The following is a 26,877-nucleotide window of genomic DNA, read 5'->3' on the forward strand; positions in this document are numbered from 1 at the left end:
CCCTTGGTTAGTCTTTGTGAATTTTAGGTAACCCAAATCTGAGGTCCTGCAGCATGGAACAAAATGTCACAGACTATAAATTTATTTTGACTTAACAAAAATTATTTTAAGCTCTGACTGGGTAATTCAGTTGACTAGAGCATCGGTCCAATAAGTCAAGGTTGCAGGTTTGATCCCTGGTCAGGGTACATACAAGATTCAACCAATGAATGCATAAGTAAGTGGAGCAACAAATCGCTGTTTCTCTCCTTCTCTTGCCCTTCCTCTCTCTTTCTCTCTCTCAAACAAATTTTTAAAAACAGGTAATATTTTACATATGCAATGTTTATTATTTGGAATTGGCTGAAAATACTAAAATTATTTTTTAAAAATATATTTTTATTGATTTCAGAGAGGAAGGGAGAGAGCTAGAAAGATAGAAACATCAATGATGAGAATCATTGATCGGCTGCCTCCTGCACGCCCCCCACTGCGAGGGGTGGGGAGGGGGGGCGGGATCAAGCCCACAACCTGGGCATGTGCCCTCGGCTGGAATCAAACCTGGGACCCTTTAGTCCACAGGTCGACGCTCTATCCACTGAGCAAAACCGGCTAGGGCCTAAAATTCTTCATGTTTAAAAAACACCACCACCACAACTCTTTACTCTATGATGCAGCTATTCCACTTCTGGGTATTTATTCAAAGAAAACAAAAACATGTATTAAAAAGATATATGGACCTCTGTGTTCACTGCAGCACTATTTACAATATCCAAGGTATGGAAACAACCTAAGTGTCTATTGTCAGATGAATGGATAAAGAAGATGTGACATATGTACACAATGGAATACTCGTCAGCCACAAAAAATTTAAAAGAATTAGATCTTGCCATTTGGGACTACATGGATGGGCCTTGAGGATATTATGTTAAGTGAAATAAGTCAGACAAAGAAAAATAACACGATTTCACTCATATGTGAAATATATTTTTTAAAAAAGGACAAACAAAACCAACTCATAGATATGGAAAACAGATTGGTGGTTACCAGAGGAAAAGGGGGTTGGTGAGGGGTGGGCGAAATGGGTGGTGGTGGTGGGGGGTGTCAATTCTGTGGTGATGGATAGAAACTAAACTTTTGGTGGTGATCAAGTTGTAGTACATACCCATGTTGAACTATAAAGTTACGCATGTGAAACTTATACAATGTTAAAAACCAATTTACCACAATTTGGGGGGGGGGGGGATGGGAAGGGAGGCGGCCGGGGGAAGAATGGGGTGAGACGTTCTCTTCAAAGGGAAACGCAGGAGGGCAGTGGGGGGACATTCGGCAGCCAGTGTGAGAGTCGGGGGAGTTAGGTTTGGAAGCTTGTCTTTGCGTCGGCCTGGGACTCAAGCTAAACTTGGGGCAGGGTGTCCTGGGTGCTCCTTTGTCGCGACCTGTGTAGCCCGTGGGAACTGCCCCCAGTGCCCACGTGGGCGCTGGGACATGGAACGTGTGGGCTGCCAGAGGCCAGCACGCGGGGTAAGCACTCAACACCGAGCGCTGTGTTTGGTGAATAAAAGAATGAAGCACAGGGAGTTTCGCAACCAGCTACTTCCCATCACGCCAACATTTTAACTAGCGCAGCGCCTCCTCGTAACTTCCCCCAGTCCAGACCACCGCCGGAACCTTTGTTGCGCGCTACAGAGGTTGCAACTCGGGAAGATAGACAGAAGGATTCGGACCCTGACAGACGGGGGTTGGAGCCAATAAAAAAGGCAAGATGCGAATGCTGCAGCCAATCATAGAGGCAGAAAGAGTGACGTCGACGGAAGTGTAGCGGAAGTTCGGTAAACACCGATCCTAAACGGTTCTCCCGTGCTAGTGAGAAGAATAGGAGGCGAAAATGTCGGAGCGCAAAGTTTTAAACAAGTATTATCCCCCCGACTTTGACCCGTCAAAGATCCCGAAGCTCAAGCTCCCCAAAGATCGGCAGTACGTGGTGCGGTTGATGGCCCCCTTCAATATGAGGTGTAAGACGTGCGGAGAATACATCTACAAGGGTAAGAAGTTCAACGCGCGCAAGGAGACGGTGCAGAACGAGGTCTACCTGGGCCTGCCCATCTTCCGTTTTTACATCAAGTGCACGCGCTGCCTGGCAGAGATCACCTTCAAGACAGACCCCGAAAACACCGACTACACGATGGAGCACGGAGCCACGCGCAACTTCCAGGCCGAGAAGCTCCTGGAGGAGGAGGAGAAGCGAGTGCAGAAGGAGCGGGAGGACGAGGAGCTGAACAATCCCATGAAGGTGCTGGAGAACCGAACCAAGGACTCCAAGCTGGAGATGGAGGTGCTGGAGAATCTGCAGGAGCTCAAGGACCTGAACCAGAGGCAGGCCCATGTGGACTTTGAGGCCATGCTGCGGCAGCACCGCCTGTCCGAGGAGGAGCGACTGAAGCAGGAGCAGGAGGAGGATGAGCGGGAGACGGCAGCCTTGGTGGAAGAAGCCAGGAAACGAAGACTGCTGGAGGACTCCGATTCGGAAGAGGATGCTGCTCCTGCCCCGCCCCAGCCGGCCGTCCTGCCCAACCCCAGCCCCAACCCCACAGCCATCCTGGACGAAGGTCCTAAGGCGAAGAGGAAGATGGAGAGCTGGGAGCGGAGTGTGGGCACCCTTGGCAGCAAGCCCCAGCTCTCAGGCCTCGTGGTGGTGAAGAAAACAGCCTTGGATCGCAGCACCCCACAGGGCCAGCCGGCACCCACACTGGGCACTGTGAAGAACGGGAAAGCCGCAGACCCTGCACCCAGGACGCCCGGCAGCTCCTCTCTGAGCCAGCTGGGTGCGTATTCGGATAGTGAGGACAGCAGCAGCAGTAGCAACTGAGGCCCTTTTCCAGGACAAGGGTCATATGTCCAGCTCCAGCCCGTGTTTGGGGCAGGATGCCTTGTCATCAACCAGAGCACAACCGGACAAAAATTAATGTCTTGGAGGCCGGTGGGACCAGCCAGGGTTTCAGCTGAGGGACTCAGTTTCTCTCCTGTCCCCCAACCACCAGCCCTTCTGGTCGTACCTCTAGGTCCAAAGCTCACGCTATTTTCCACCTGGTACCATGCATCTCTGGAGGAATGCATGGTCTCTTGGACAGTCCTTGAGATGTTAGCCATGTTTTGGGCATGTGAGTGAACCCACCCACCCCTGTTGGCTCCATCCCTTCCCACTACAAAATTGTCTGGAACCAATAAAAGGAACACACACAGAAAGACTTTATTTTGGGACTGTTGCTGCCATTGGACATAATTCAAGTCAATTCCTATTTGAGGACACATTAAAATCCTAGAATAGTGAATTATAACTACAAGTGGAAGACATCTGGCTGTTTTTAATTCACAACTGGTAGAAATTCATTTTTCAGAGGATGGACTCAGTACTCCAGACCAAGCTGCTGAAAAGAACTTTTCTGCTGACTGCCTACCCAGCTGAACACTGGGATCCTGTGGGAGGGGCAGGAAGCCACTCACCCCCATGGACTCTGCTAGCAGATTTATCGCAAGGATCCTTTTTTGGACTTTTTAATATACCAAATAAGACTCTGCTTTAATAAAGTTTTGTTAAGTGAGTGTAAAGTTGGTCCCTGTATCATTGGATTGTACACTAATTAGTGGTGTCTACATTCTATAAAGCTTTGTGCATCTGAGAATTCCATTAATGTATCTGAAGAGAGGTTCTCTTTGACCATTTCACGCTTTGTTAAAAGCAGTTTTAAGGTGTGCTAATCTCAGTAATATCTCATAGGTATATGCCCATCTGCTCTCTCTCAGCTGTTTTTCCACATGAAAATGACCCACTATTTGAACTTTGGTCACAGGCTAAGCATCGCTCATGAAACAGGTGACAGCACCTGCCATCACATCTCGATGAGTCGGACAGTAAAATGCCAAGACCACTTTGGTAAGTAATTCCTAACAAAATAACATCTTTTTTTTTTACTTGTTTTTAATTTATTTTTAGAGAGAGAGGGAAAAAAAACACCCATCTATTTGTTCTACTTGTTTATGCATTCATTGGTTGATCTTGTTTGTGCCCTGACCAGGAATTGAATCTGCAAACTTGGCGTATCAGGATGTACTAAACCTTATGTTTGCGCGCGGAGGGTAGTGACAGACGTTGTCCTCTTCCGAAACTGGTGGTGGAGTCAGCCTGCTTCTACTCTGCAGCAACACCTCCCTATCCACAATCACAGTCATTTATGGAATTTTAAGTTCTGTTGGCCTGTACAGCCTTAAAGGCGGAGGGTGCAATTTTAGAGAAAGAATGAATAAAACTGGATTCCTCTCAAATTGTAAAGAGGAAAGCCAGCCCTGGGGGGCAGCTTAAGGATCAAACTGGCTTTAAGCTACACACAAATATAAACTTTGATGAGAGAAAGACTTGCAGGTTAACTTGGTCTTGCATTCCCAACATTAAAATCTGAAGACACAAACAGACGAGCCGAGAGCAGCGGGTCTGCCTTTTAGAAGAAATCTATGTAAGGGGAGGATGCTGTGCAAACAAGCTGTAGCTGCAGGGGGCTATGGTGCAATGGCTGTGCCCCAGGACACTGACACCATCCCGCCTGGGCTCACCCTGGTTGGGCCACTTACTAAATGTGTGACTGGGCAAATTACGTCACCTTTCTACACTTCATTCATTTAACAGATATTTATTAAGCGTCTACTCTGTGCCAGGCACTGTACTAAGTTTTGGGATACAACAGGGAATAGACAAAAATCCTTGTTCTTTGTGTGTGTGTGTGTGTGTGTGTGTGTGTGTGGGGTGATGGTAATAATGGTGACTTGGGTGGTGTTTTTAAAAATTCACTGAGGTGTATACACTTATGTGCACTTTTCTGTATGTATAATTTACTTCAATGGTTTAAAAATGTGGCCTTGTGACCACAGCTTTATTAAATGAGTTAAGTGAAGCATGCAGAGCTGTGTGCTTGCCACATAGCACTCACAGAAAGTGGCTACTTTTAGTAATACAGTGAAACTCCTTACTAAAGCAAACTAGGCCATCGGGGGATGTTCAGGAGCGATTCAGCTGGCTGTCTCGGGATTAATTCACAGAGCTCTTCCGTAAACCGATTACACATGGCTCATGCCTCTGTCGTGAAAAATGTGCTTTCTTTTTCTAACCTAAAAAAGTAAGAGGAATTTTGTTAGCACTTGCAAACTAAGTGATGTAGAGCTGCTGTGAACACCTGGGTGGATTGTGCACTGCACAAGGGCTCCATAAGGGGCTGCCATGCATGGGTTTGTATATTTACTATAATTTTCTGGGGTCCAACCCCTGAGACTGGACTAGCTGGGCCTATGGTTCTCTAATCATTGAGTTGGAACAAACTGGCCTCAAGCTTTGTCCATCAGTGTTTGTGATTCTCGATGATGGGAGTCTCCTGGTGAAGTGGGTTCTAGCTGGCCTCGGCCCACCGGCTCCTAGGTCTTCAACCCAGCAAATCGGAAGTGGGCCCAGACATCTGTACGTTTAACAAGCATTTCAGGTGACTTTCACGTCCAGGTGAGTGTAGGAAACCCTATTCTAACAGGGGGCTGAAATCGGGCTAACTTGAACTCAGTCCCTTCACTAATGGAGGGAAGGGGTGTGAGAAAGTGGGAGGCAACATTTAAGGTCAAAAAAGCTTGTGTGTGGTGGGGAGAGGAGAAACAACCTGGGAAGCTGGAGCTTACTTTCTGACCCCACCCCCCTCCCCCCACCCATTTTAAAATAGATTTTAGAGTCAGAGAGGAAGGGAGGAAAACACCAATTTGTTGTTCCACTTATTTATGCATTCATTGGTTGCTTCTGGTATGTGCCCTGACTGGGTATTGAACCCACAACCTTGGTGTATCTGAGCTACCCGGCCAGGCTGGCCTGGGGAGAAGCTGTCTGCTGGAGTGCTGTGAGTGTGCAGCATGCCTGCCCTGTGGGGGCAGGGGGAGGAGAGGGCTCTCATGGGACAGCCACAGGTCAAAGAGCAAAGAAGTCAGCTGTCTGCCCTCTGGTCCGGGCCTGGCCTGGGATTGGACCACTGGGCCACCACCCTGGTAAGAGGATACATCTTTGCCTCATCCTACCCTAAGGATCAATAAAGCTTTGGGGACAGACGTCAGCCAGGCACTGAAGGTTGTGGGTTTGGATTAGTGACAGCCCAGGGGTTTGCAAATGGTTTTCTAGCCCTGCGTTCCAGTCCCCAACCCCAACCCCAACCCCAACCCGTCATTTCCTGTGCGCAGAACAAAGTTGAGGCTAGAACTTGAGTCTACGCTGGAATCCCACAGCCCTTTTAACAGGAGCAGTGATCAGTCCTGGAGGTGGGGCAGTGGGGGACAGACCCAAAAATACCATCCTTCAAGGCCTCCCTGACCAGAGGGAATGAAATCCCAGTTTGTTCCACTCTCCATGGCCTTGGCTGCCCCAACTTGGGGAAGAGGCTGAGCCCAGGCTGAGGGCACCCCTCACCCCAGAGCCTCTTCACCAAAAGATGAAGAATCTGGGGCACCTCAGCAGTGCATCCCCTCCTGCCCACTGGGCCCAGCCCAGGGGAGTGAGGGTCTCCGTGTGGGTGCTCACAGGGGACTTGGTGGGGGCCCAGTGCTGGTGGGACCTCCCACCATTCTCTCCTTCTAAGAAACAACAGCTGCTTCCTATTTTCCTTTTAAAAGAGGCTTGTTGGTGGAGGTAGGTTACGGCCAAGAAACCCAACCAAACCAGTTCAATGTGAATCACACTGCCAGTGCCAGGCACTGGGGGTGGCGCCCTGGTGGCTGTGGGGTAGTGGAGACAATGCTGGGCTTGCAGTCTGGAAACCAGGGTCTGAGTGCCAGCTGTACACCGAACAGTAGGACTTGGGGCATGTCCCCTGACCTGAGCCTGTTTCCTTTGCTACAAAATTGGGTAACAGCACCCAGTCCACAGGTGGGAAAGCGAAGCACTCTGCAGTGCTGTTGTCATCACTACTGCCACTGCCCGATCCCTGCCCTCAGGGCAGGCTGGGCAATGCCTCCACCCCACCCTCCCAGAGGCCAGCCTCAGGACAGGCTGGGCAATGCCTCCACCCCCCCCCCCCCCAGAGGCCAGCCTTCCCTGCTCCCAGAGGACATGGTGTAACCAGCCGTCCTGGGGGGGGGCGGGGGGGGGACTGGGGTGTCCTCCCCCTTAGGCTCCAGGGACAACAGCTAGAGCAAGAGTGATCAATCAGGGAACAAGGTTCAAGACCAACAGGCAGGGCCACATGGAGGTGGGAATGAGGGCAGCCAGGTGCTCAGGGCAAAAATGAGGCCCCTCCTGGCCTGAGGGAGGGGCCAGGCACTGTGCTGGGCCTCACCCCACGCCTGCCCTTTACCCCAAAATAGCCCAGGCCCTCCCCATCCTCAGCCCCCAGGGCTGGAAAGTCAAGGGCAGGGAAGAGCAGCAAGGCGCTCGAGGCCCCTCGGAGGGGCTGAAGGTGACTCAGCAATCAGAAAAAAGGCCAAAAGGTTTTTACTCTGTGAACCCTGGGGAGGGCCAGGCAGAGCACAAGGTGTCCACAGGAGGATGAGAGAAAGGAGGGGGTGGGGCCTGCAGTCTTGCTTTCCGATGGGGGCAGGCGTGCCCGCCCCACAGGGGCCAGAGGGCTCCAGTCCTGGGGCCCAGCGACACCTGCCGCCCTGAGTTCCCGGCAGTCCCGACCCCGCACGGCCTGCCTGAAGCCTTGCCAGGAGAGAAATGCTTGGCAGCGGGAAAAGGCCAGCGCGGGCTGACGTAGCCATCTGAGTTCTTCCCAGAGCTGTGCCTCTCCCCCCCAGGAAGAGGACCCAGCGAGGCCGGGAGGGCCCGGGGCCGGGAGAGCTGCATCTGCCTGCCAGAGCCGGCCCCAGATTCTTCCACCTCCACGTCAGGAGTCTGGGTTCAGGGGCTGCCAGGTTAGGCTCAAAGCTCATCAGGGGGGCTGTGTGTGAGGGGAGATGCCTGCTGGATGCCCTCGTCCTCCTCGGGGCTGGGGTCTCCCAGCTCCTTCCTCTGTTTGCTGCCGCTGCCCCCGGATGCCTTGGCCCGGCTGCTCTTCTTCTTGGACTTCTTCCCTCCCAGCGCGGCCGTGTCCCCCTTCTTGCCGGACCACTGCTCTGCTAGGCAACCTGCGGTGAGGAGGAGAGACTGGTTTGCTGGGCGAGGAGCCCTGCTTGGGGAGCCGCCGGCAGTGGCAGCGGGAATGGCTGCCTGACACCCAGGCCCCTATCCCACCTCACTGTGGCCCAGGCCCCGCCGGGGCACCCGAGTTCTCCGCGTGTTGTTCTGCACCTGGCTTGGTGCCTCTCACCCGCCCGGTCACGTCAAGCTCCCAGGGGGCAGTGCTTTGTTTTAATTTTTTAAATTGATTTCAGGGTGGGAAGGGGATTTCAGGGGGTAGGAAGGGGAAAGAGACATCGATTGGCTGCCTCCTATACTCACCCCGGGGATTGAACCTGCAACCTGGGTATGTGCCCTGATGGGGAATTAAACCCACCATTTCGGTGTACGGGACGACGCCCAGCCAACCGAGCCACCCAGGCAGGACAACACCCTCTCTTTCTTATTTCTTTTCCGCCCCCCCTGCCTACCTCCCGAGGGGGAGCAAACAATGAAATCGAGGGCCAACCGCCCTGCCTCCTCCCTCCCTCAGACTCACTGGTGTCCTTGCCCTTCAGCACGTGGTTGGCGCAGAGGAACTGCGTCAGGTCCTGCTCCTGGTGGTTCCGGTACCAGTCCTCGATCACCTCCTCAAACTCCTCCACCAGCACGTCGCACTGTTAATCACAACCTCGCGTTGGCAAGGCCCCAGCGCTGGCTCCCTTCCGAGGAGCTCAGCAGAGCCTCAGCCCACGGAAGGCAGGCGGCGGCCGGGCTCTCCTGAGCACACTGCAGCCAGAGGTGAGAGGACCCATGTCCCTCGGCTCTTGGTGGCCTGCCTCAGCAGCAGAGCCGCCCCCACCCCCGGGGGTGCAGCAGCCGCCGCAGGCCGAAGGGCCTACCTGCTTCTTGAGGTCCGCCACCTCTGCAGAGGTCTCGTTCCACAGCTCGTAGGGGATGTCCATCACCACCTTGACCCCTTTGTGTACCAGGTTGTGTAGCGTCTCAAAAGTCTCTGACATGCCCTGGAAGAGGCGACCGGACATGAGAGGGGGTCCCTTCTCTGCCTCCTGCCCTCCTCAGCAGGGCTGCTGCAGGCCCAAGGACCAGCTCTGAGGAGCCAAGACCTCTAAGGTTCTTCACACTTGACCGCACCCTCCTCTCCCCTACACATGCACGTGCCCACACACGCCCTGTCCTGCCTCCCCACGCCTTATCCTTTCCAACAGGTCTGCTGTTGCCCTCAGGCCCTCTGAATGGACACTCCTTTTCCAGGATCCGTTTGCCTTGGTCCCCCCCCCCCCCCCCCCCCCCCCGCACTGTGGCTGGGCTCACGCACTCCCTACCCCCGGGCCCGCTCCCTGCGGGGGTTCTTCCTAGGGCTTGTGTCTTTTCTCCCTGGGGAGAGGGCAGGGGCAAGGCAGGAAAGACTCTTTGTTCCATTTCTGCCAGCTACCTAGGTTTCTCCCCGGAGACCGCAAACTACCTTCCCAGAGATAATGCACACAAACACATGCAAACAGACAAATACATCCTCCTCGCCCACCCACACTTTTTACACAGCAGTAATGTATATCTCGCACACTATTCTGACTTTTTTATTTCGTGACACACGTTGGAGAAGATTTTAGCTCAGTCCTTGCAGAGCCACCTCATTCTTTGTTTTTCAAGTGTACAACAGGCCACTGAATCAATCTATTTAGCCACGCCCTGTCTAATGGATGGTTGTTTCTAATTTTCTTGTTATGAAAAATAACTTTTAACATTCTTACATTAAAGCAAACATGAATGTATTCTCAACTAGGGTACAAAATTCATACAAATTTTATTTTATTGTTAAATAGTTTATTGATTTTGAGAGAGGAAGGGAGAGAAACATCGAAGTGAGAGCACAACATCGATAGGCTGTCTCCTGCATACCCTCCACCGGGGAGGGAGCCTGCAATCTGGGCACGTGCCCTGAGTGGGAATCAACCCGAGACCCTTTGGTGGACGGGACGACGCCCCACCAACTGTGCCACACCAGCCAGGGCCAAATTCACGCTGATCTCCTTTGCTAGGAGGGGACTTTGGTGAAGCGATGTGCCAGGCGCTGAAGATGTAGACAAAGAAATGTGGGCCTTGTTGTAAAAACCTCCTTCTCCAGGGGGAGAAGCATTGGTGGTGTAGTAAGTGCCTTAGATGTCACAGAGGCACCTGACGGAGGCTGAGGTATGTGCCCTGTGGTCCCAGAGGAGGACCAGGGTAATCACCAAGAGCCTCTGGGCTCTTCTCTGAACCCTGATTTCCCGACTTCCCCCTGCACTAGGGCTTTAGGCCCCCGGGGGCTGCACTCTGGAGCATTTCTGCCATTCTGGACTGAGGCCGGATCCTGACGGGCAGGCCCGCCATCATGAACGTGCCTATTGCCCAGGAAAAGTCAGGCCACCCAGGACAGAAGGAGAGCAAACAGCAATCCACAAGAATGGGAAGAGGCCACAGGGGGAAGCTCCAGGGCAGGGTCACCAAATCACACCCACCCCAGCAGACACTCAGCCACACGCAGGCCCCACCCCAGCTGGGAACAAGGACAAGCACAGTCCCACCTTGGCAAACCGGTTGCTGCCGGTCCGCTCCTTGTGCAGGCTGTAGTCCAGGAGCCTCTTGCAAATGGTCTCGGTGACTTCGATTAACCGTAAGTCCCTGTGGAGACAGCAGCACGAGGGGGGCTGAGCCCCCCTCCCAGCCCCGGTGGGTCAGTGGTCCGTCCCGCAGCCCTGCTACCCCAACGCCTGCGCATCTCACCAACGGGAAGTCAGAGCTGGAAGGGAGATAGGTCATCTGGTCTGGGTGCTCTGAAATGCTGGAACACAGACCAGAGAGACAGAACTTTAACAGCTCTACGGGAAGGCATTTTTTCTTTTTATAAAGCTCAATGATGCTGTAGGTTTTTTTTTAAAATAAAGCAAAATGTATAACATTTTGATGTTAAAATATCAGTTAGTTTTGAAAGGAGGCCCTAACCGGTTTGGCTCAGTGGATGGAGCGTCAGCCTGCAGACTGAAGGGTCTCAGGTTCGATTCCGGTCAAGGGCATGTAACTTGGTTGCAGGCACATCCCCAGTAGGAGATGTGCAGGAGGCAGCTGATCGATGTTTCTCTCATCGATGTTTCTAACTCTCTATCCCTCTCCCTTCCTCTCTGTAAAAAATCAAAAGAAATATATATTTAATTTTGAAAGGAAGATCATAGCTGATGGAAGTTTTATGGTTTGGTTTTTTTTGGTTTGTTTTTGATATTTATACCTGGCAAAATTAAATGTTGGCAATCTTGTTTTACCAATATTTTTTAAATTGCATTGGTCCATGAAATCCAAGAGTCTGGGAATGACAGTCTAGCTTTTACAGATGAGGAATGTGAAGCCAGAGCAGTTAAGGGATTTAGGAAAGCCACCCAATTAGTTGGGGCGTAGAACCAGTGGGCGAATTTAGGTCTCAGTTAGAGCTGCGTCCCGCTGGTGGGTCTGCCCGGCTAGAAGGGGGAAGGGAACTCCAGGCTGCTGAAGCCTGGGAACAAAGCCGGCCGGCCCAGGGGTCCCACTCACTTACGACTTGGCGTACTTGACTCCGGAGGCCTTCCGGTCCAGGATGCCGTAGCCTGTGTCAAGGACCTCCTTGGTCTTGCCAGTTTCCTCAAAGGCTGACTTCAGCTCCACGGCGACGTATTTGCACACTGGGAGAGGGAGACACAGCACAGCCGACTGAGTACACGTGTCCTTTGGGAGCCCGCTCCCAGCAAGAAAGACTCAAGTCAATGCCTCTCCCAGCCTGGGTGAGTCCGGCTGGGGCAGAGAAGGCGTTGGCGCTGCCCCGTGTCCACTCTTGGCCCTTATCCCACTGACTTCATTCCTCCCAGCTCCTCTGCCCCCCACAATCATTTTAGTTTCAAAATTTCCAAACATATAGAAAAGCCGAAAGAGTACCATGAACATATGCCTTCCGTTCATATTCAACAGTGGTTCATGATTTACCAACGGCTCTCTCCAATACATAACATGAAACAATGTGATACTATATCTCCACAATTTACGGAGTGAGCAAAAGTAGGTTTACAGTTGTGTCACAGAAATAATACAATAATAAATAATACAAGAATAAACTGTTTTTGCATGCTCACAACTGTGAACCTACTTTTGCCTACTTAAGCCATTTTGAAAGTAAGTTGCAGACATCACCATCTCTCACCCCTAAATATGTTATCAGGCATCTCCTGAGAGAGAGGACCTGCTCCTACCTAACCGCAGAACAATTTTGATTACTTGGAAAATTGACAGTAATTCCAAGGTCATACTTTGCCCATATTCAAATTTCCCCAATTGTCCCCTACATGTCTCCTCTGACTGTTTTACCGCTGGATTCCATATGTTGTGCAACACCAGCTCTCTATTCCCGCAAAGTTAGCTTTGCTCGGTCCCCTCCAGAGGCCTTGTTTCTATTGCTTCTTCTCCCTTCCAGGGACTCAGGCTAATGGAGCAGGAAGAAGTATAAACAAATAATTCTCACTGACAAGGAAGGATACCACTGAGGCGTGAAGCGCCTTAAGCCTTAGGAAGTGCTTATTGCCCTCCAGCGGCCTTGGGGATTTTCTACCCATTCTCCCAACTTCACCGTAAGTCTCCTCCCCCAGGAATCCACTTCTGTATGATTCCCACCTGCTCTTCCTTTCTTTTTTAAGTTCTCACCCAGAGAGGAAGGAGAGAGAGAGAGAGAGAGAGAGAGAGAGAAAGAAACATGGATGTGGGAGAGAACCATCCATTGGTTGTCTCCCATACCGACCCTGACCGGGAATTGAACCCACAACCTAGGGATGTGCCCTGACTAGGAATCGAACCCGCCACCTTTCAGTGTACGGACGACATTCCAACCAACTTAGCCACCCCCCCCCCCCGCCTCCACACACACACACACACACACACACACACACACACACACACACACACCAGCCAGGGCTAATCCCCACCTGCTCTTGGTTTCATCCCAGGACTGTGCAGGATCCATGCTCTCACTGAGGGCCTTTGGTCATTTCACGTGTCTCTCTAATCAGACCACAGGAGTACCCAGAGTGAGTGTGTGTCCTGGATTTGTTCTGTGTTCTTCTAGTCTGGGACTCTGTATGTGTTGGATGCAGATAGGTGTTGCTGAGGGAGACTGTGTTTGTGGCTGAGCAGCTTCTGATGCCTCTGAATAGAACAGGGTCTGAAGGCTACAAGCAAGCCATCAGCATTGTTATAACACTGCGGCGGAGTTGGGTAGAGAACCAATGACCATCACAACAAATGCGTCCCCTGGAGGCTTGCTTGGTGGAACTGTAACATGTACATAACTAGATGGCTTGGAGAACTGGGACACACGAAAATTCCAACATAGAAGCTGGCGATCTCAGAGTCCGCAATGAATTGAGGGCGACTCACTTCCCTGGCTCTCCATCCAGGACCATCTGGGCTCCCTTCCCCCTGCTGCCCTGTACTTTGTGCAAGATCATCATTTTTCTGGCTCCTCTGCCCCCTTCTCCCACGCCCTCAGCACGTAGTATTCCAGGCCCAGAAGGATGGAACCCATCAACCTGCCTCTCTTGTACGCATCGGCCAAAACTTGCTTCTCAACTCTTCCAAACTTTACCTCTTCAAGACCCCCTCTGGGGATCCAGACTTGGGGGAGACTCACGGCACCCACCCCAGACACTCGTGGGCATGCACGTACTCTTTTTCTGGGCAAGTTCTCCTTTCTCTGTGCCAAGGCCTGTTCCACTCAGGCTACTGAGCCAGGAGGCAGGCTTTGTGGGCCAGACGCGGTCAGCATTTAATAACAAAATGATAAATAAAAGTAAATACACTATTAAGAGCCTAAGGGTTGGCCGAAACTGGTTTGGCTCAGTGGATAGAGCGTCGGCCTGCGGACTGAAAGGTCCCGGGTTCGATTCCGGTCAAGGGCATGTACCTGGGTTGCGTACACATCCCCAGTGGGAGATGTGCAGGAGGCAGCTGATTGATGTTTCTCTCTCATTGATGTTTCTAACTCTCTATTTCTCTCCCTTCCTCTCTGTAAAAAATCAATAAAATATATTAAAAAAAAAAAAAAAGAGCCTAAGGGTTGGAGTTTGCCAAGCCTTCCTGAGACTAAAAATCTTTTCAAGGAATCTTTATCAGTTACCTACAAAATAAGGTTGCACTAGAATGATCTCAAGGATCCTTGCCAGCCCTACGCTTCTATGAGTCTGTGAATGCCTCTAAGGAAAAGAAATGTGAGCTTCTGAGAATAATGTGAGAGACAGTCGGGCCTCTTTGGTATCAGAATAAAATAGCGAACAGAGAAGAGGAAGCGAAACCCCCAAAGGGTCCCGGTCAGCACTGGAGGAAGAGGGAATGGAAAGCATGCAGCCCTCTGTCTGTTCAAGGGAGAGAGGGAGAAGGCACCGGCTGGACTGCATCCCGGGAGACGGCCCGTGACGTCCGCCCAGCTCGGAAGCATCTCACCTTTCATCCCTCAAAGGGAAGGATTATGTGCTCTAAACCCTTCCGGCCCCCCACCTCCCAGTGCTTAGGGGACATCTGGCCTGCAGTAGGCTGTGAATTGGGACGAAACAGATTCATAGCCAACTTTCTGGGTGGCCTGGGGTTAGGGAGGTGGGAAGGAGAATGGAGGGGAGGAAGAAAAGGTGGGCCCTTCCCAGTCCCGGATCTCTGCTTCATGTGCTAGCACCCTTCTCTTCCTTCTCTCTCTCTCTCTCTCTCTCTCTCTCTCTCTCTCTCTCTCTCTCGGTCCACACCTGCACCCCCAGGTCTCTGGGATGCTCTCTTTTTCCACATTCCTAAAATCTTCCTCCCTCACAAAGTCCCCCCAGGCTCTAGTCTCTCAAAGTGACCCCTTAAGCCTCGGCCCCTCCTCCTTCCTCCACCCCCCCACAGCCCCGTTTATTTATATTTATTCCAAAAATATCTGAGACAAGGTCTCTGTCCCCAGGGAGCTCACAGCTGGCGAGGAGGCAGCCAGGCACAGAGATGGGGTTGTGGTGAGGGCACAAGGAGGAGGGTCGGGTTCTTCTTCCCCAGGACCAGTCATCGAACCCTTTCGGTTCCTCAAACCCGGCCCTGCGCTGCGGTTTCCTGCGTGGGCCTCTCCTTACTGCTCTTCCCCGGCCACTCCTACCTTCTCTTCGCTTCCTATGCGGGCCTCTCCCGACTCCCCTCCGCACCCAGCCTTCCCCCACCCCTGGGAGACGAGCTGGGGCTCTCCCGGCCCCCAAACCCTGGCTGTCATCCATCAAGGCATCTACTGCCCTGACGGCAATGGTTTGTCTTTACGGGTCCCTGAGCTCCCGGTGCACCGAGACCCGCTCTCTCGCCCGCCCGGTGTCCCGGGGTCCCGCTCAGGAGCCAAGACCTTCCGCCCCCGAGTTCCCGCAAGCCTGGCCCCGCCCTCGGGGCGCCCCGCGGGCCCCGCCCCTCACCTTCGCATTTGCTGGGCAGGCGAACCCAGTCGGTCTCCTCGGCGCGGGCCTGGCTCGGGCCCAGCTCCGGGGCCGGCGGCAGCAGCAGCAGCGCCAGCAGCAGAAGCCAGCGGGTCCCGGGCCGGGGCGCGGGCTCGGGCAATGGCTCCATGGCCCAGCCGGACCGACCCGGAGGGCTGCGCTCCCCACGGTGCGCGCTGGGCAGCTCCTCGCAGATGCTTCCTGGATGCACACGTGCCTCGCACCCGGGCACCGCCGAGCCCCCACCCCAACCCTCCCCTGGCCCCCGGGCCCGCCCCGAGCCGACGAGACCCGCGGACTGCGCAGCCAATGGGCTTTTCGGGGTTCGCCCTCTAGCAAATGGAAGGATGAGCTCTTTTCTGTCTGGGCCAATGAGAGAGAGGATGGTGTCCTCAGCGACCAATGGCAACATCTTTTCCCACCCCCTAACGGAGGCTCTGGGCGGGGCTGGAGGACTAGGTTGGGGTGTGTGTGTGTGTGTGTGTGTGTGTGTATGTGTGTGTGTGTGTGTGTGTGTGTGTGTGTGTGTGTGTCCTTTCACGTCACTTCCCCACGGGGATGTAATGCTTGGGATCCTACTGAGCAGCCGTTTTTTAAGTTTTATTATTATTGCTGCTGTTGCTACTGCCAGCCACGCTCCCAGGCGCTGTGGGTGAGAGCCCAGGGCTCAGACAGTCCCCGGCCTTTCAATCGCTCTTTTCGTGCCCAGCGTCCCTAGGTTTGTCCCAGCGAGAACCAAACACATCACTTCCTATCCGAGCCTCGCTTTCTAGTGGTGTGATGACTAACGGACCCTTCCAGCGGCTATTGGAGGTTTGCCTGCTCCTGGGAAGTTCAAATAGGTTAATGGAATTAAAGCGTATAGAGCAGGTTGTAAAAAGTTCTCGCAGTAATTCCCTGTAGCATCAGTCCTTGAATGCCTTATTATTTATTCCTTTGGATTCTGCGCTCATAGAAGGCAGGGACTTGATTTACCTAGGTCCAGGAGCCCTCCTGAAAAAAACATTAAACCAGCCTCGGTGGGGATGTAGTCTAGGGCAGGGCAGGACTGGGGGCACTGGGGGATTGGGGAGGGGTGTTGCAGCTAAGGGAAACCCTGCTTCCAGAATGAGGAGACCTTTACTGAGGCAAGAATCAGTGTGGCAGGAGCCCTGAGCTCAGTGTGGGGGCTGACGCCTGGGAAGGGATGATGACTGGACAAAGTCTGAGGCTGTGACTGGACATGCCCCCACCCTGACCCAGCCTACCCCTTCTCAGTCTGTGTGTTGGGGGAGCAGCTGGCCCTGTGGGGATGGTGGACAAAATTCATCCCTAGAACTTATGGGACACCCCGCCCCCCCCCCCCCCGAATAATCCAAAAAGAGGTGGGGAATCTTCTGACGGGCTGGTGAGGGGTGGGCAGTGGAGGAGATAGTGAGGGTTTTCTTTTCTTTTTTTTTTTTTTATTAAATCTTTATTGTTCAGATTATTACATTTGTTCCTTTTTTCCCCCCCCATAACTCCCCTCCTCCCAGTTCCCGCCCTACCCTCCGCCCTCACTCCCCACCCACTGTCCTCATCCATAGGTGCACGATTTTTGTCCAGTCTCTTCCCACATCTCCCACACCCCTTTCCCCCCCAAGAATAGTCAGTCCATTCCCTTTCTGTGTCCCTGATTCTATTATAATCAACAGTTTATTCTGTTCATCAGATTATTTATTCACTTGATTCTTAGATTCACTTGTTGATAGATGCATATTTGTTGTTCATAATTTGTATCTTTACCTTTTTCTTCCTCTTCCTCTTCTTAAAGGATACCTTTCAGCATTTCATATAATCCTGGTTTGGTGGTGATGAACTCCTTTAGCTTTTCCTTATCTGTGAATCTCTTTATCTGACCTTCAATTCTGAATGATAGCTTTGCTGGATAAAGTAATCTTGGTTGTAGGTTCTTGGTATTCATCACTTTGAATATTTCTTGCCACTCCCTTCTGGCCTGCAAAGTTTCTGTTGAGAAATCAGCTGACAGTCGTATGGGTATTCCCTTGTAGGTAACTGAGTTTCTTTCTCTTGCTGTTTTTAAGATTCTCTCTTTATCTTTTGCTCTTGGCATTTTAATGATGATGTGTCTTGGTGTGGTCCTCTTTGGATTCCTTTTGTTTGGGGTTCTCCGCGCTTCTTGGACCTGTAAGTCCATTTCTTTCACCAGGTGGGGGAAGTTTTCTGTCATGATTTCTTCAAATAGGTTTTCAATATCTTGCTCTCTCTCTTCTTCTGGCACCCCTATAATTCTGATGTTGGTACGCTTGAAGCTGTCCCAGAGGCTCCTTACAGTATCCTCGCATTTTTGGATTCTTTTTTCATTTTGCTTTTCCGGTTGGATGTTTTTTGCTTCCTCGCATTTCAAATCATTGACTTGATTCTTGCGCTCCTCTGGTCTGCTGTCGGGCGTCTGTATAATATTCGTTATTTCAGTCTGTGTGTGCTTAATTCCTAGTTGGTTCCCCAATATAAGATCGAGGGTCTTATTAGTTTTCGTGTAGATCTCATTAAGTTTATCGGCAGCTTCTAAACAGTTCTTGAGAGACCTTAAAAGTGTGGTTCTGAACTCTATTTCTTCCATTGACAATTTTGTCCTGTTTCTTTGTCTCCGCATTTTGTTATGCTTCCTTGGTGCACCCCCTAGTGGTCTTTGTTCGCAGTCTTATAGATAAATCTTGATTGCTGTAGCTAATTCCAGGGAGGGTTTGACCTCCAGGCCAAGTGGCTATGAGATTCAGCTGTGTCAGCGGTGAGAGAACTTCTGTCCTCTAGGGAGGTGCTAATCTAGCCTTTGCCTGAGGCTATCCGGCAAATGCCTCTGTGCAGGGCTTGGGCGGGGCGGGTCGCACAGGATCAACAGCGTGGGCCGGAGAGAGCAGTTATGGCGGCTCTCAGTCCTGTCCCAAGGGGCTCTGCCTCTCTGAGTCCCAGCACCCGCTGCAAAGCTCGGAGAGAAAGCTGCACTCGCTCTGACCGAAGCCAGACAGTCCCGCTTCTCCCGCCTGAGTTTGGGTCCCTAAAGACTCGCCCGGATCTGGAGCTCAGAGTCTGCGACTCCCTCCCGATTGAAAACAACAACCGCGCCCTCCGCCGCCAGCCCGCTCCGCGCACTCCGCACCTCAGAATTTGACTTCAGCACTGCGCCTCCTCTGAGTGTCCGTATGCGTTTCTCTTTCCTCCTAGTTGTAGGACTTCCACTCAGCCAGCGCCCCTGTGGTTCTGGGTGATGTCCCTTCCGTTTTTTGGTTTCACTTTTGAAGTAGTTGTTCAAAGCAGCAAACTCCGGCGTTAACCTATGCCGCCATCTTGGTTCTCCCAGGTTTTTTTCGATAGTGAGGGTTTTCATGGACCAGTGCCGGGGTCCAACCCCAGCAGGTCCAGGGGTCCCCAAAGGCGTGGACGGAGTCGGCGAAGAAGGAATGACACGGAGACAGCGTTCAGTTGATCAGCAGCCTAGCCAGGATCTCCAGCCAAGTTCTGGTCTCGATCTCCAGAGAGGTTCTGCTCAGGTTCTCCAGTCAGGTTCAGTCACCAGGTTCTAGTCAGGCTCTCCTGCCAATCTCCGCAGTCAGGTTCAGTCCAGGATCCCCTGCCATGCTCTCTCGCCAGGCTTTGCCTCCAAGCTCCGAGGCCAGTCCCTGTCCAGGATCCTCCGGCATGCTCTCTCCAGCGAAGTTCTTCTGTCTCTAGAGAACGTTCTGTGTAGGTTCTGTGCCTAGGCTCTGTCTCTCTTGGTCCTGTCTTCCAAGCCCTGTGTTCTCAGTTCTGTCTGAAGTTCTGTGTTATAAGTTCTGTGTTCTAAGTTCTGTCTGTTTCTGTCTTGTTACATCTGTATTTATACCAGTTGATTCAATCCCATCAATCTCTATTCCAAAGGTTAGGGCGTTTCTTATCTCCATTCCAGGGAGTAACGATTACGTAGCTTAAGCATGATTGTTTGTAGTTAAAATGATTAATTACCCACCTGGCACTTAGTTAAGGGGTTTTATTCCCTCCCTAACTTCAGGGGAAAATCCCTACCTGGGGAAACAACCTTTCTCAGAGGTGACCTTGGTTAAAACACATAGTGCCAAGAAGGTGAGCAAACATATTAAGAAAAGTATGCCATATATGCCAGGTCCCTTGAAACAGCAAGCATGGACCGGCTCCCGGCAGACCAGCAGTGAAGAGGGCACAGAGGAAGCTGGAGGTGTCATTGACACCATATGGAGGGTGTGCGTGTCCGTATTAGAGCATAGTTTCCCACCCATACCTTGGGGAAGACCAAGATAGTGTTACTGAAGACCGGAGAAGAACCAAGCGACGCTTAGAGAGATGGAGTTACACTTTATTATTATTATTATTATTATTATTATTATATTATTATTATTACTAGAGGCCCAATGCACGAAATTCGTGCAAGAGTGGGCCTTCCCTCCCCCGGCTGCCCGCACGGGCTTCCCTCTGGCACCCGGGGCCCGGGCTTCCCTCGCAGCCCCAGCTTCATCTGGAAGGTCTTCCAGTCTAATTAGCATATTTCGCTTTTATTATTATAGATTACGTGTGGGCTGAGAGAAAACTGTATTTCAAATTCTGGGCCCCAACACGGAGGAAGTTTCCCTATTTAAATCTTTTTTACCTTCTTTGTCTCCCAGATATGGGGTCTTCTGGTCCCCTTTGCAAGTTCTTAAAGAGCCCTTTGTGCTGGGGCTTTGAGACCTCAACCAGAGGCCTGGCCTGGTGCCAGCGCTGATAACGTCGTCTGGGGAAGGTTTATGGCCTCTCTGGAATGGGAGTAGTCTTATTTTCCTTATTATTTAAGCCAGCAGGCATTTACAGGAGCCACAATAGCAGGGTTAAAAATTCAAACAGCAGTTTTTATATAAGATGGAAGCGTCATTCCCCACTGGTTTTATGTACATGAGTCAAATCGTTGACTCTTGGCGGTTGTTAACATTGTTAACCTACTCAGCTTTGAGGTTTCCTTTACCAAGTCCTATAAAGAGAATTAATAATACGGTGCATGTGAAAGTTTTATCTTTAGAGAATCCTTTTGTCTGTGCTGCCGTAAGCCACAGTGGGACCCCGTTGACCTTGACTGCCATGGGGGTGGTCCTTCCCAGGTTGGAGTCAGTCCTTGGGTAGTAAATTTCTTTACCCAAACAGAGTCGCCAGGTTGGAAGGGATGGGCTGGATCAGAAGTTGGTACAGGCAGAGAGTCTTGAACGTGCTTCTGGATTGCTTTTTGGGTAGACTGTAAAGCCTGTTAGAACTTGAGTAAAGATTGGTTATGGATTTCAGCTTTTCTAGATTGGGTACATAGTACTTATCTCTTAGAAGCTCTGCAAGTTTAGTATGGTTCCGTGTAAGCCGGTGGGGTGGGTAGGTCAGGGTCTGGAAGAGTCACTAGAATCTGTAGAGGCCCCCCTGGTTTTAGGGCAGCTTCCCGGGCTGCTTTGTCTGCTTCTGGGGGCAGGAAGGGGTCAAGTCTGTTGGATAAGTAGGCCACCGGCCTTTTTTTAGGGGCCACGACTTTGGGTGAGTACCCCTTTGGCTACGCCCCTTGTCTCACATACGCAGAGGTGGAAAGACTTAGTTACATTTGGTAGCGCTAGTTGGCCCATCGCCCTTGCTCTGCTCATGTCTGTCTTACTGCCCAATATATTACCGCAAGGATCCTGGCTCTGAATTCTGTTAGGGAAAATGGACGTCGGTGGGGTCCTCTGGCTACTTCCATGCTGAAGAGGGACGGAGTTTTCTCTCAGAGCCAAGAGATCCTTGCTGTCTGTCAGAGGGACGATGAGGCCTGGGCACCGAAGGAGGTGGACTTGTGACCTGGTGGACACAAACTGCCTTTTAAAATTTAGTGTTATTGAGCAATTAGAACAGCAAGAGTTATAACAAACGGTCTGGTGGAAGGGAAAGAAAACATTTCAGTTTTAATAACTTCTATTGAAATAGAATTTTTCTCTTTAAAATTATTCCTCTGTTTATTAAAAGAGCTAAATCAAGACTAATTTATCTATTGCATTGAATTTGGCCTGATGGTTTGCATAAACACAACAAGAATGGTAACTGACTACCTTTGCCGGAATTTCATGATCGAATCTTTTTTTATTTTTTAAAAAAATATATTTTATTGATTTTTCACAGAGACAAAGGGAGAGAGATAGAGAGTTAGAAACATCGATGAGAAAGGAATATTGATTAGCTGCGTCCTGCACACCTCCTACTGGGGATGTGCCCTCAACCAAGGTACATGCCCTTGGCCGGAATCAAACCTGGGACCTTTCAGTCCTCAGGCTGACGCTCTATCCACGGAGCCAAACCGGTTAGGGGTCATGATTGAATCTTAATGTGCCCCGTAGGGCCAGGAAGCCAAGCCACCCAGCTGCCGTCAGGCCTGCCTGCAGTTTCTGCTGAGTTAGGTGAATCCCTCACCTGCAGCAACTCCGCCTGGGCCCATGCCCTAGGCTTCAAGGCCTTTCTCAGCAGCCTTCCTACTCCTTGCGGCCTAGATTGTGTAGGGGTTCCATAGGGACGCAGAGGCGCCCTTATTGTTCCCCCTCTACTCTGACCAACCGCCAGTGATGATAGGGTATGGGCCTGACGCTCCAGCGCCATCTATTTTCAGGGCTACCAAGCAGGATACCAGGCTTTCTTCATGGCACTCTTTTTTTTTTTTTTTTAAATAAATTGACTCTTTTTAAAAAACAAAAACAAAACATTTTATTGATTTTTCTTACAGAGAGGAAGGAAGAGGGATAGAGAGTTAGAAACATCGATGAGAGAGAAATATCGATCAGCTGCCTCCTGCACACCCTCTGCTAGGGATGTGCCCACAACCAAGGTACATGCCCTTGACCAGAATCGAACCTGGGACCCTTCAGTCTGCAGGTCGATGCTCTATCCACTGAGCCAAACCGGTTAGAGCTTCATGGCACTCTTATTGGCTTCAAGTCTTCAGAGCTCAGACAGGGCTCTTTAAAACATGATACTCCAGTCAAAGTTTTCGGTTAATAAAACCACTGTTGGAAACCAGTCTTATTGAATTTATGCAAAGAAATGCATTGCCATGATTTATTTATTACGTATTGCCAAGTTTCGGAGGAATTATATAAGGAGAAAAATATACTGACCTGCTTTAAGATTTTCTGATTTTCTTTGCTAGTCCTTTTTATGGATTCTTCAGAGTAATATTTTTGCAAATGTATTATAACAAAACAGTAACTGCCTTTAAATGACAAGAAGAAATTTAAAATGTGTCTATATTCAAATAGTCACAGCTGTCCTGCAGTAGGGTTCCCCCTACTTGACTTGTCCTTAAACTATATATGGCCTCTGGGAGGGGTGACATGCCCTCTCAGAATGGATTAAGGGAGTAGCTCTTCCACATGAGCTTTATCCCTTTGCAGGGTCTCACATGTCACAGGACCTCACAGGGTCTGTAATTCCCATGACAGAGGGCTGGTACTCACCACTTCCCCCTGTTCTATACAGGCCTCCCCCAGGTTCCTAAAGTTGAGGTTTGTGCCACCCCTGACATGGGCATGGTCCCACAGGCCTGCAAGGCAGTATACAGGCTGCCAGTTGTCTTTCAATAGAGACTAAATCCTGATGGGTATTTTTCTTTGCCTATTTGGGCACCTGCCTTTTGGCAACTGCATTCAAATCTGCAAGAGAATTAAAGGTTAATATAACATGTTTATATAATGAAGTACAATATTGGCACTGCGGCCACTTCAGGTAGCCAAATTTTCTGCTACCAAACATGACACCTGGTAAGGCTATACAAACATCGCAGGGAGGTGACGAAAGTCCATTTTTGACCTTCTCACACAAAGCAAAACTGTCCTTGTCTCTCTGGAGTCATGTCCATGAAGACGCAGGCATCATCTAAGTCTATTATACAGTTTTCTGCAGGCCACTGTCAGGGCTGTGCGTGGCAGCCGGTTCTTCTTTCCAGCCACAAACACAGTCTGTCCAATTTCCCTAAAATGTATTCTGGCACGAGAAAAAGTTGTTTTGCTGTACACAGGCAGCTTAACCCCTATACAACTGGGCTTGGACCTCTGCCTAGCTAACTGCAGTCTATAAGTTCAATATGCAGCCTCTGGTCCTCCTAACCCAACGGGGTCTCCGCCAGTCCCTTAGTCAGACTCCTCCTCTCTAGGAGAGTCTGAAAGTCCTGAAGGCTCTCTGGTACATGGAAAGTGCCTTCCCTTTACCCTCTCCTGTTAACCCTGTTTATCAGTTACAGGGCCTTGCCATCCCTGTCTCTCACCACTGCTTGGTTCCCAGTGGTGAGCCAAACACAGCTGGGGCTGCAGGGAGAGACAGGTTTTCACATAGCAAAGTACTCCTGCAGTGGTAGCTTGGGCTTCAGGCTCTACTATGCTGCCCATTCTCTTTCCTGGCAGAGACCGTGGCCTTCTCTGTGGGCTCCCTTGCCTGAATGGGGCATCTAGTCCTCCCCAGCCCCCTACCTACCTGTCCCCTTTCAGCACATTTACAAATGGGAAACTTTATCAGCTTCATCCCTGGCCACTTTCACAGATTCCAGGGCCCGTTGCCTGTCCCCTTTCCTATTGTGAGTCAGAGGAAGACAATTCCTACAGAGGGGAGAAATAGAAACAGTGGGAGTTTCGGAGAAAACTACAGACTGTGCTGTAGCAGTCCTCCTTCCAGGAGGCTGGGGTCCGACCTGTGGAGAAAAATGACTCTTAGTCAGCCTGGAAAAGAAGGCAGAGGATGACAATGGTGTGCAGGGAAATTTCTTGTGGACTGAAAGCCTGGAGGGCCTCCTGAAAGAAAAGATCTTTAATCCAGTTACACATGCTGTCAGGATCAGGAGTGAGGGAGGAAGGGAAAGACCAGGTTATGTCCTCTATGAGGATCCTAATAAATAACTGAAAACAGCAAGACATACAAGATGTATAACCAGGGCAGACGGGGTTCATGAATAGATGATTATGATAACATTAGTTGGATTTCTTTTTAACATTTATCTTTTCCTTTTTATCATATACACAACCTTTAAAAATTTTATACTTTCAAATTAGCCTTTAAACCTTCTTTCTATGTCCTTTAAAAATGCATAACCATGCCTTGGACCTTCTGTGATAAAACTAAGAGCAGGTAAATTAAAACTTGTCTAGTGAAAACTGCTATATTTTTCCATATGTAAATTCAAGTATACTGTATCAGTATAATTTAGTACTGGAAGGGTTAAAGAGAATAAAACGGGGCAGAGAAAGATTTACTGTGCCTGCAGAAAACTTGCAACCTTGAGTCTAGTGCAGTTCAGATAAGACACCTGGTAGGCTATGGACCAGACCCCTACACCAGCAGAGCAGTCTGCAACCAGTAAAATCAATAAAAACCTATCTCTCACTGCTTCATAATTAACTGCTGATACCCCTCTCCCACTCTTTCTACATTAACCATTTACTCTGTCCTGAAACAAGGCAAATGGTCTGAGATCCTGTATATTTAGGCTTTACATTTAAGGATACTTTTTTTTTTTTTTTTTTTTTAAATATATTTTATTGATTTTTTATAGAGAGAAAGGGAGAGAGATAGAGAGTTAGAAACATCGATGAGAGAGAAACATCGATCAGCTGCCTCCTGCACATCTCCTACTGGGGATGTGCCCCTCCTGCACATCTCCTACTGGGGATGTGCCCCTCCTGCACATCTCCTACTGGGGATGTGCCGGCAACCCAGGCACACGCCCTTGACCGGAATCGAACCTGGGACCCCTCAGTCCGCAGGCCGACGCCCCATCCACTGAGCCAAACCGGTTTTGGCAAGGATACTTTTTAAAAATATATATATTTTATTGATTTTTCACAGAGAGGAAGGGAGAGAGATAGAAAGCCAGAAACATCGATGAGAGAGAAACATCGATCAGCTGCCTCCTGCACATCTCCCACTGGGAATGTGCCCGCAACCCAGGTACATGCCCTTGACCGGAATCGAACCTGGGACCCTTCAGTCCGCCGGCCGACGCTCTATCCACTGAGCCAAACCGGTTTCGGCTGGATACATTTTTTTCTTCCTGTAACAGTTGCTTTCCCTCACAGGTTTTTCCTCTTTACTCTAAGCCCCTAGAGCAGTGGTTCTCAGCCTTCCTAATGCCACCACCCTTTAATACAGTTCCTCATGTTGTGGTGACCCCCAACCATAAAATTATTTTTGTTGCTACTTCATAACTGTAATTTTGCTACTGTTATGAATCGTAATGTAAATATCTGATATGCAGGATGTATTTTCATTGTTATAAATTGAACATAATTAAAGCATAGTGATTAATCACAAAAACAATATGTAATTATATATGTGTTTTCCAGTGGTCTTAGGCAACCCCTGTGAAAGGGTCATTGGACCCCCAAAGGGGTTGAGACCCACAAGTTGAGAACCACTGCCCTAGAGGATCTTAAATCCTCTTCCTTTACTACTCTTGATCTCTCCAACCCTCTCCCTGCCCCCCAGCCCAGGTCTCCTCTAGCTCAGCAGGCTGAGAGCCTACCACCCTACCCAGCGAATACCACTGCCCCCACCCACCCCACACCCGCTCCGGAGCAGTTAATTATGAAAAGTCTGGCAGTCTTTCTCTCTTGCCCTAAACAGGCCATGAGAAAAATGTACTAATCTTAATCTAACAAGACTTAGCAGGGGAGAAAAGGGTAGTGGTCTAGCCTTTGTTTAAACTTCCCTGGGCTACACCCTTCACAAATTTATACCTTTAACCCCAGGATTCCAAAATTTCAACCTAATACAGCAAAACCACAGATCAGGGAGGGAAGAGCAAACCAAAGCCCCTAGTACATAAACATAGACAGAAATTTAAGCGGGCTGATTCCTTCCTTGATGGAGAGCAAAAGACTCTGAGAAAAAGAACTCTGAGCAGCTAGAGACTTTTGCAGTTCGTCACAGCGTTCAGCCTTACTATACACAATTAGGCTTCCCCTAAAGCGGGGTTTGCCCTATCTTTAAACAAATTAAACAGCAGGAAGAGATAACAAATACTCTCGTGTGTACACCAGATGGCACAAAGTAGCTTTCACTTCTCACAGACTCTCACACATTTATACACCAGACAATCCGAGTTTTTGACTTCTACCAGATATTTACTCAGAGTTTAAACAGTCCACTTGATTCCTGATTAATTGCCCGAGGAAGCCATATGGCTTCTGGGGAGGTGATCAAGCTCCCCCTTCTACTCACTTGGAGTGGGCCTGACTGACTGGGGCCCCTACCTTACTGATTCTGTCGACAGGT

The 26,877-nt window shown here is 50.3% G+C and overlaps 2 protein-coding genes across 5 annotated transcripts; one reads left to right on the plus strand and one right to left on the minus strand.

The window, feature by feature from the left end:
• The first annotated feature begins 1,781 nt into the window (after positions 1-1,781).
• Positions 1,782-3,588, plus strand: YJU2 (YJU2 splicing factor homolog). The gene has a single exon (XM_059701646.1). It carries the CDS (start codon positions 1,868-1,870, stop codon positions 2,846-2,848), a length of 981 nt encoding a protein of 326 aa, XP_059557629.1. The 5' UTR covers positions 1,782-1,867; the 3' UTR covers positions 2,849-3,588.
• Positions 3,589-7,466: 3,878 nt separating this feature from the next.
• Positions 7,467-15,943, minus strand: CNPY3 (canopy FGF signaling regulator 3). Of its 4 annotated transcripts, XM_059701645.1 has the most exons (7): positions 15,574-15,879; positions 11,676-11,799; positions 10,873-10,931; positions 10,675-10,808; positions 8,992-9,114; positions 8,649-8,766; positions 7,467-8,118 (listed from the first exon to the last, which is right to left on the minus strand). In XM_059701645.1, exons 1-7 carry the CDS (start codon positions 15,722-15,724, stop codon positions 7,913-7,915), a joined length of 915 nt encoding a protein of 304 aa, XP_059557628.1. In that variant the 5' UTR covers positions 15,725-15,879; the 3' UTR covers positions 7,467-7,912. The 4 variants fall into 4 exon arrangements, 3 of the variants coding, with proteins under 3 accessions (XP_059557628.1, XP_059557626.1, XP_059557627.1); XM_059701643.1 differs by lacking the exon at positions 10,873-10,931 and having other exon boundaries at positions 10,675-10,771; positions 15,574-15,875; XR_009453507.1 differs by lacking the exon at positions 7,467-8,118 and having other exon boundaries at positions 10,675-10,771; positions 10,874-10,931; positions 15,574-15,890.
• Positions 15,944-26,877: the final 10,934 nt, after the last annotated feature.

The sequence above is a fragment of the Myotis daubentonii genome, chromosome 6 (assembly GCF_963259705.1).
Source record: "Myotis daubentonii chromosome 6, mMyoDau2.1, whole genome shotgun sequence".
NCBI classification, from domain to species: Eukaryota; Metazoa; Chordata; class Mammalia; order Chiroptera; family Vespertilionidae; genus Myotis; species Myotis daubentonii.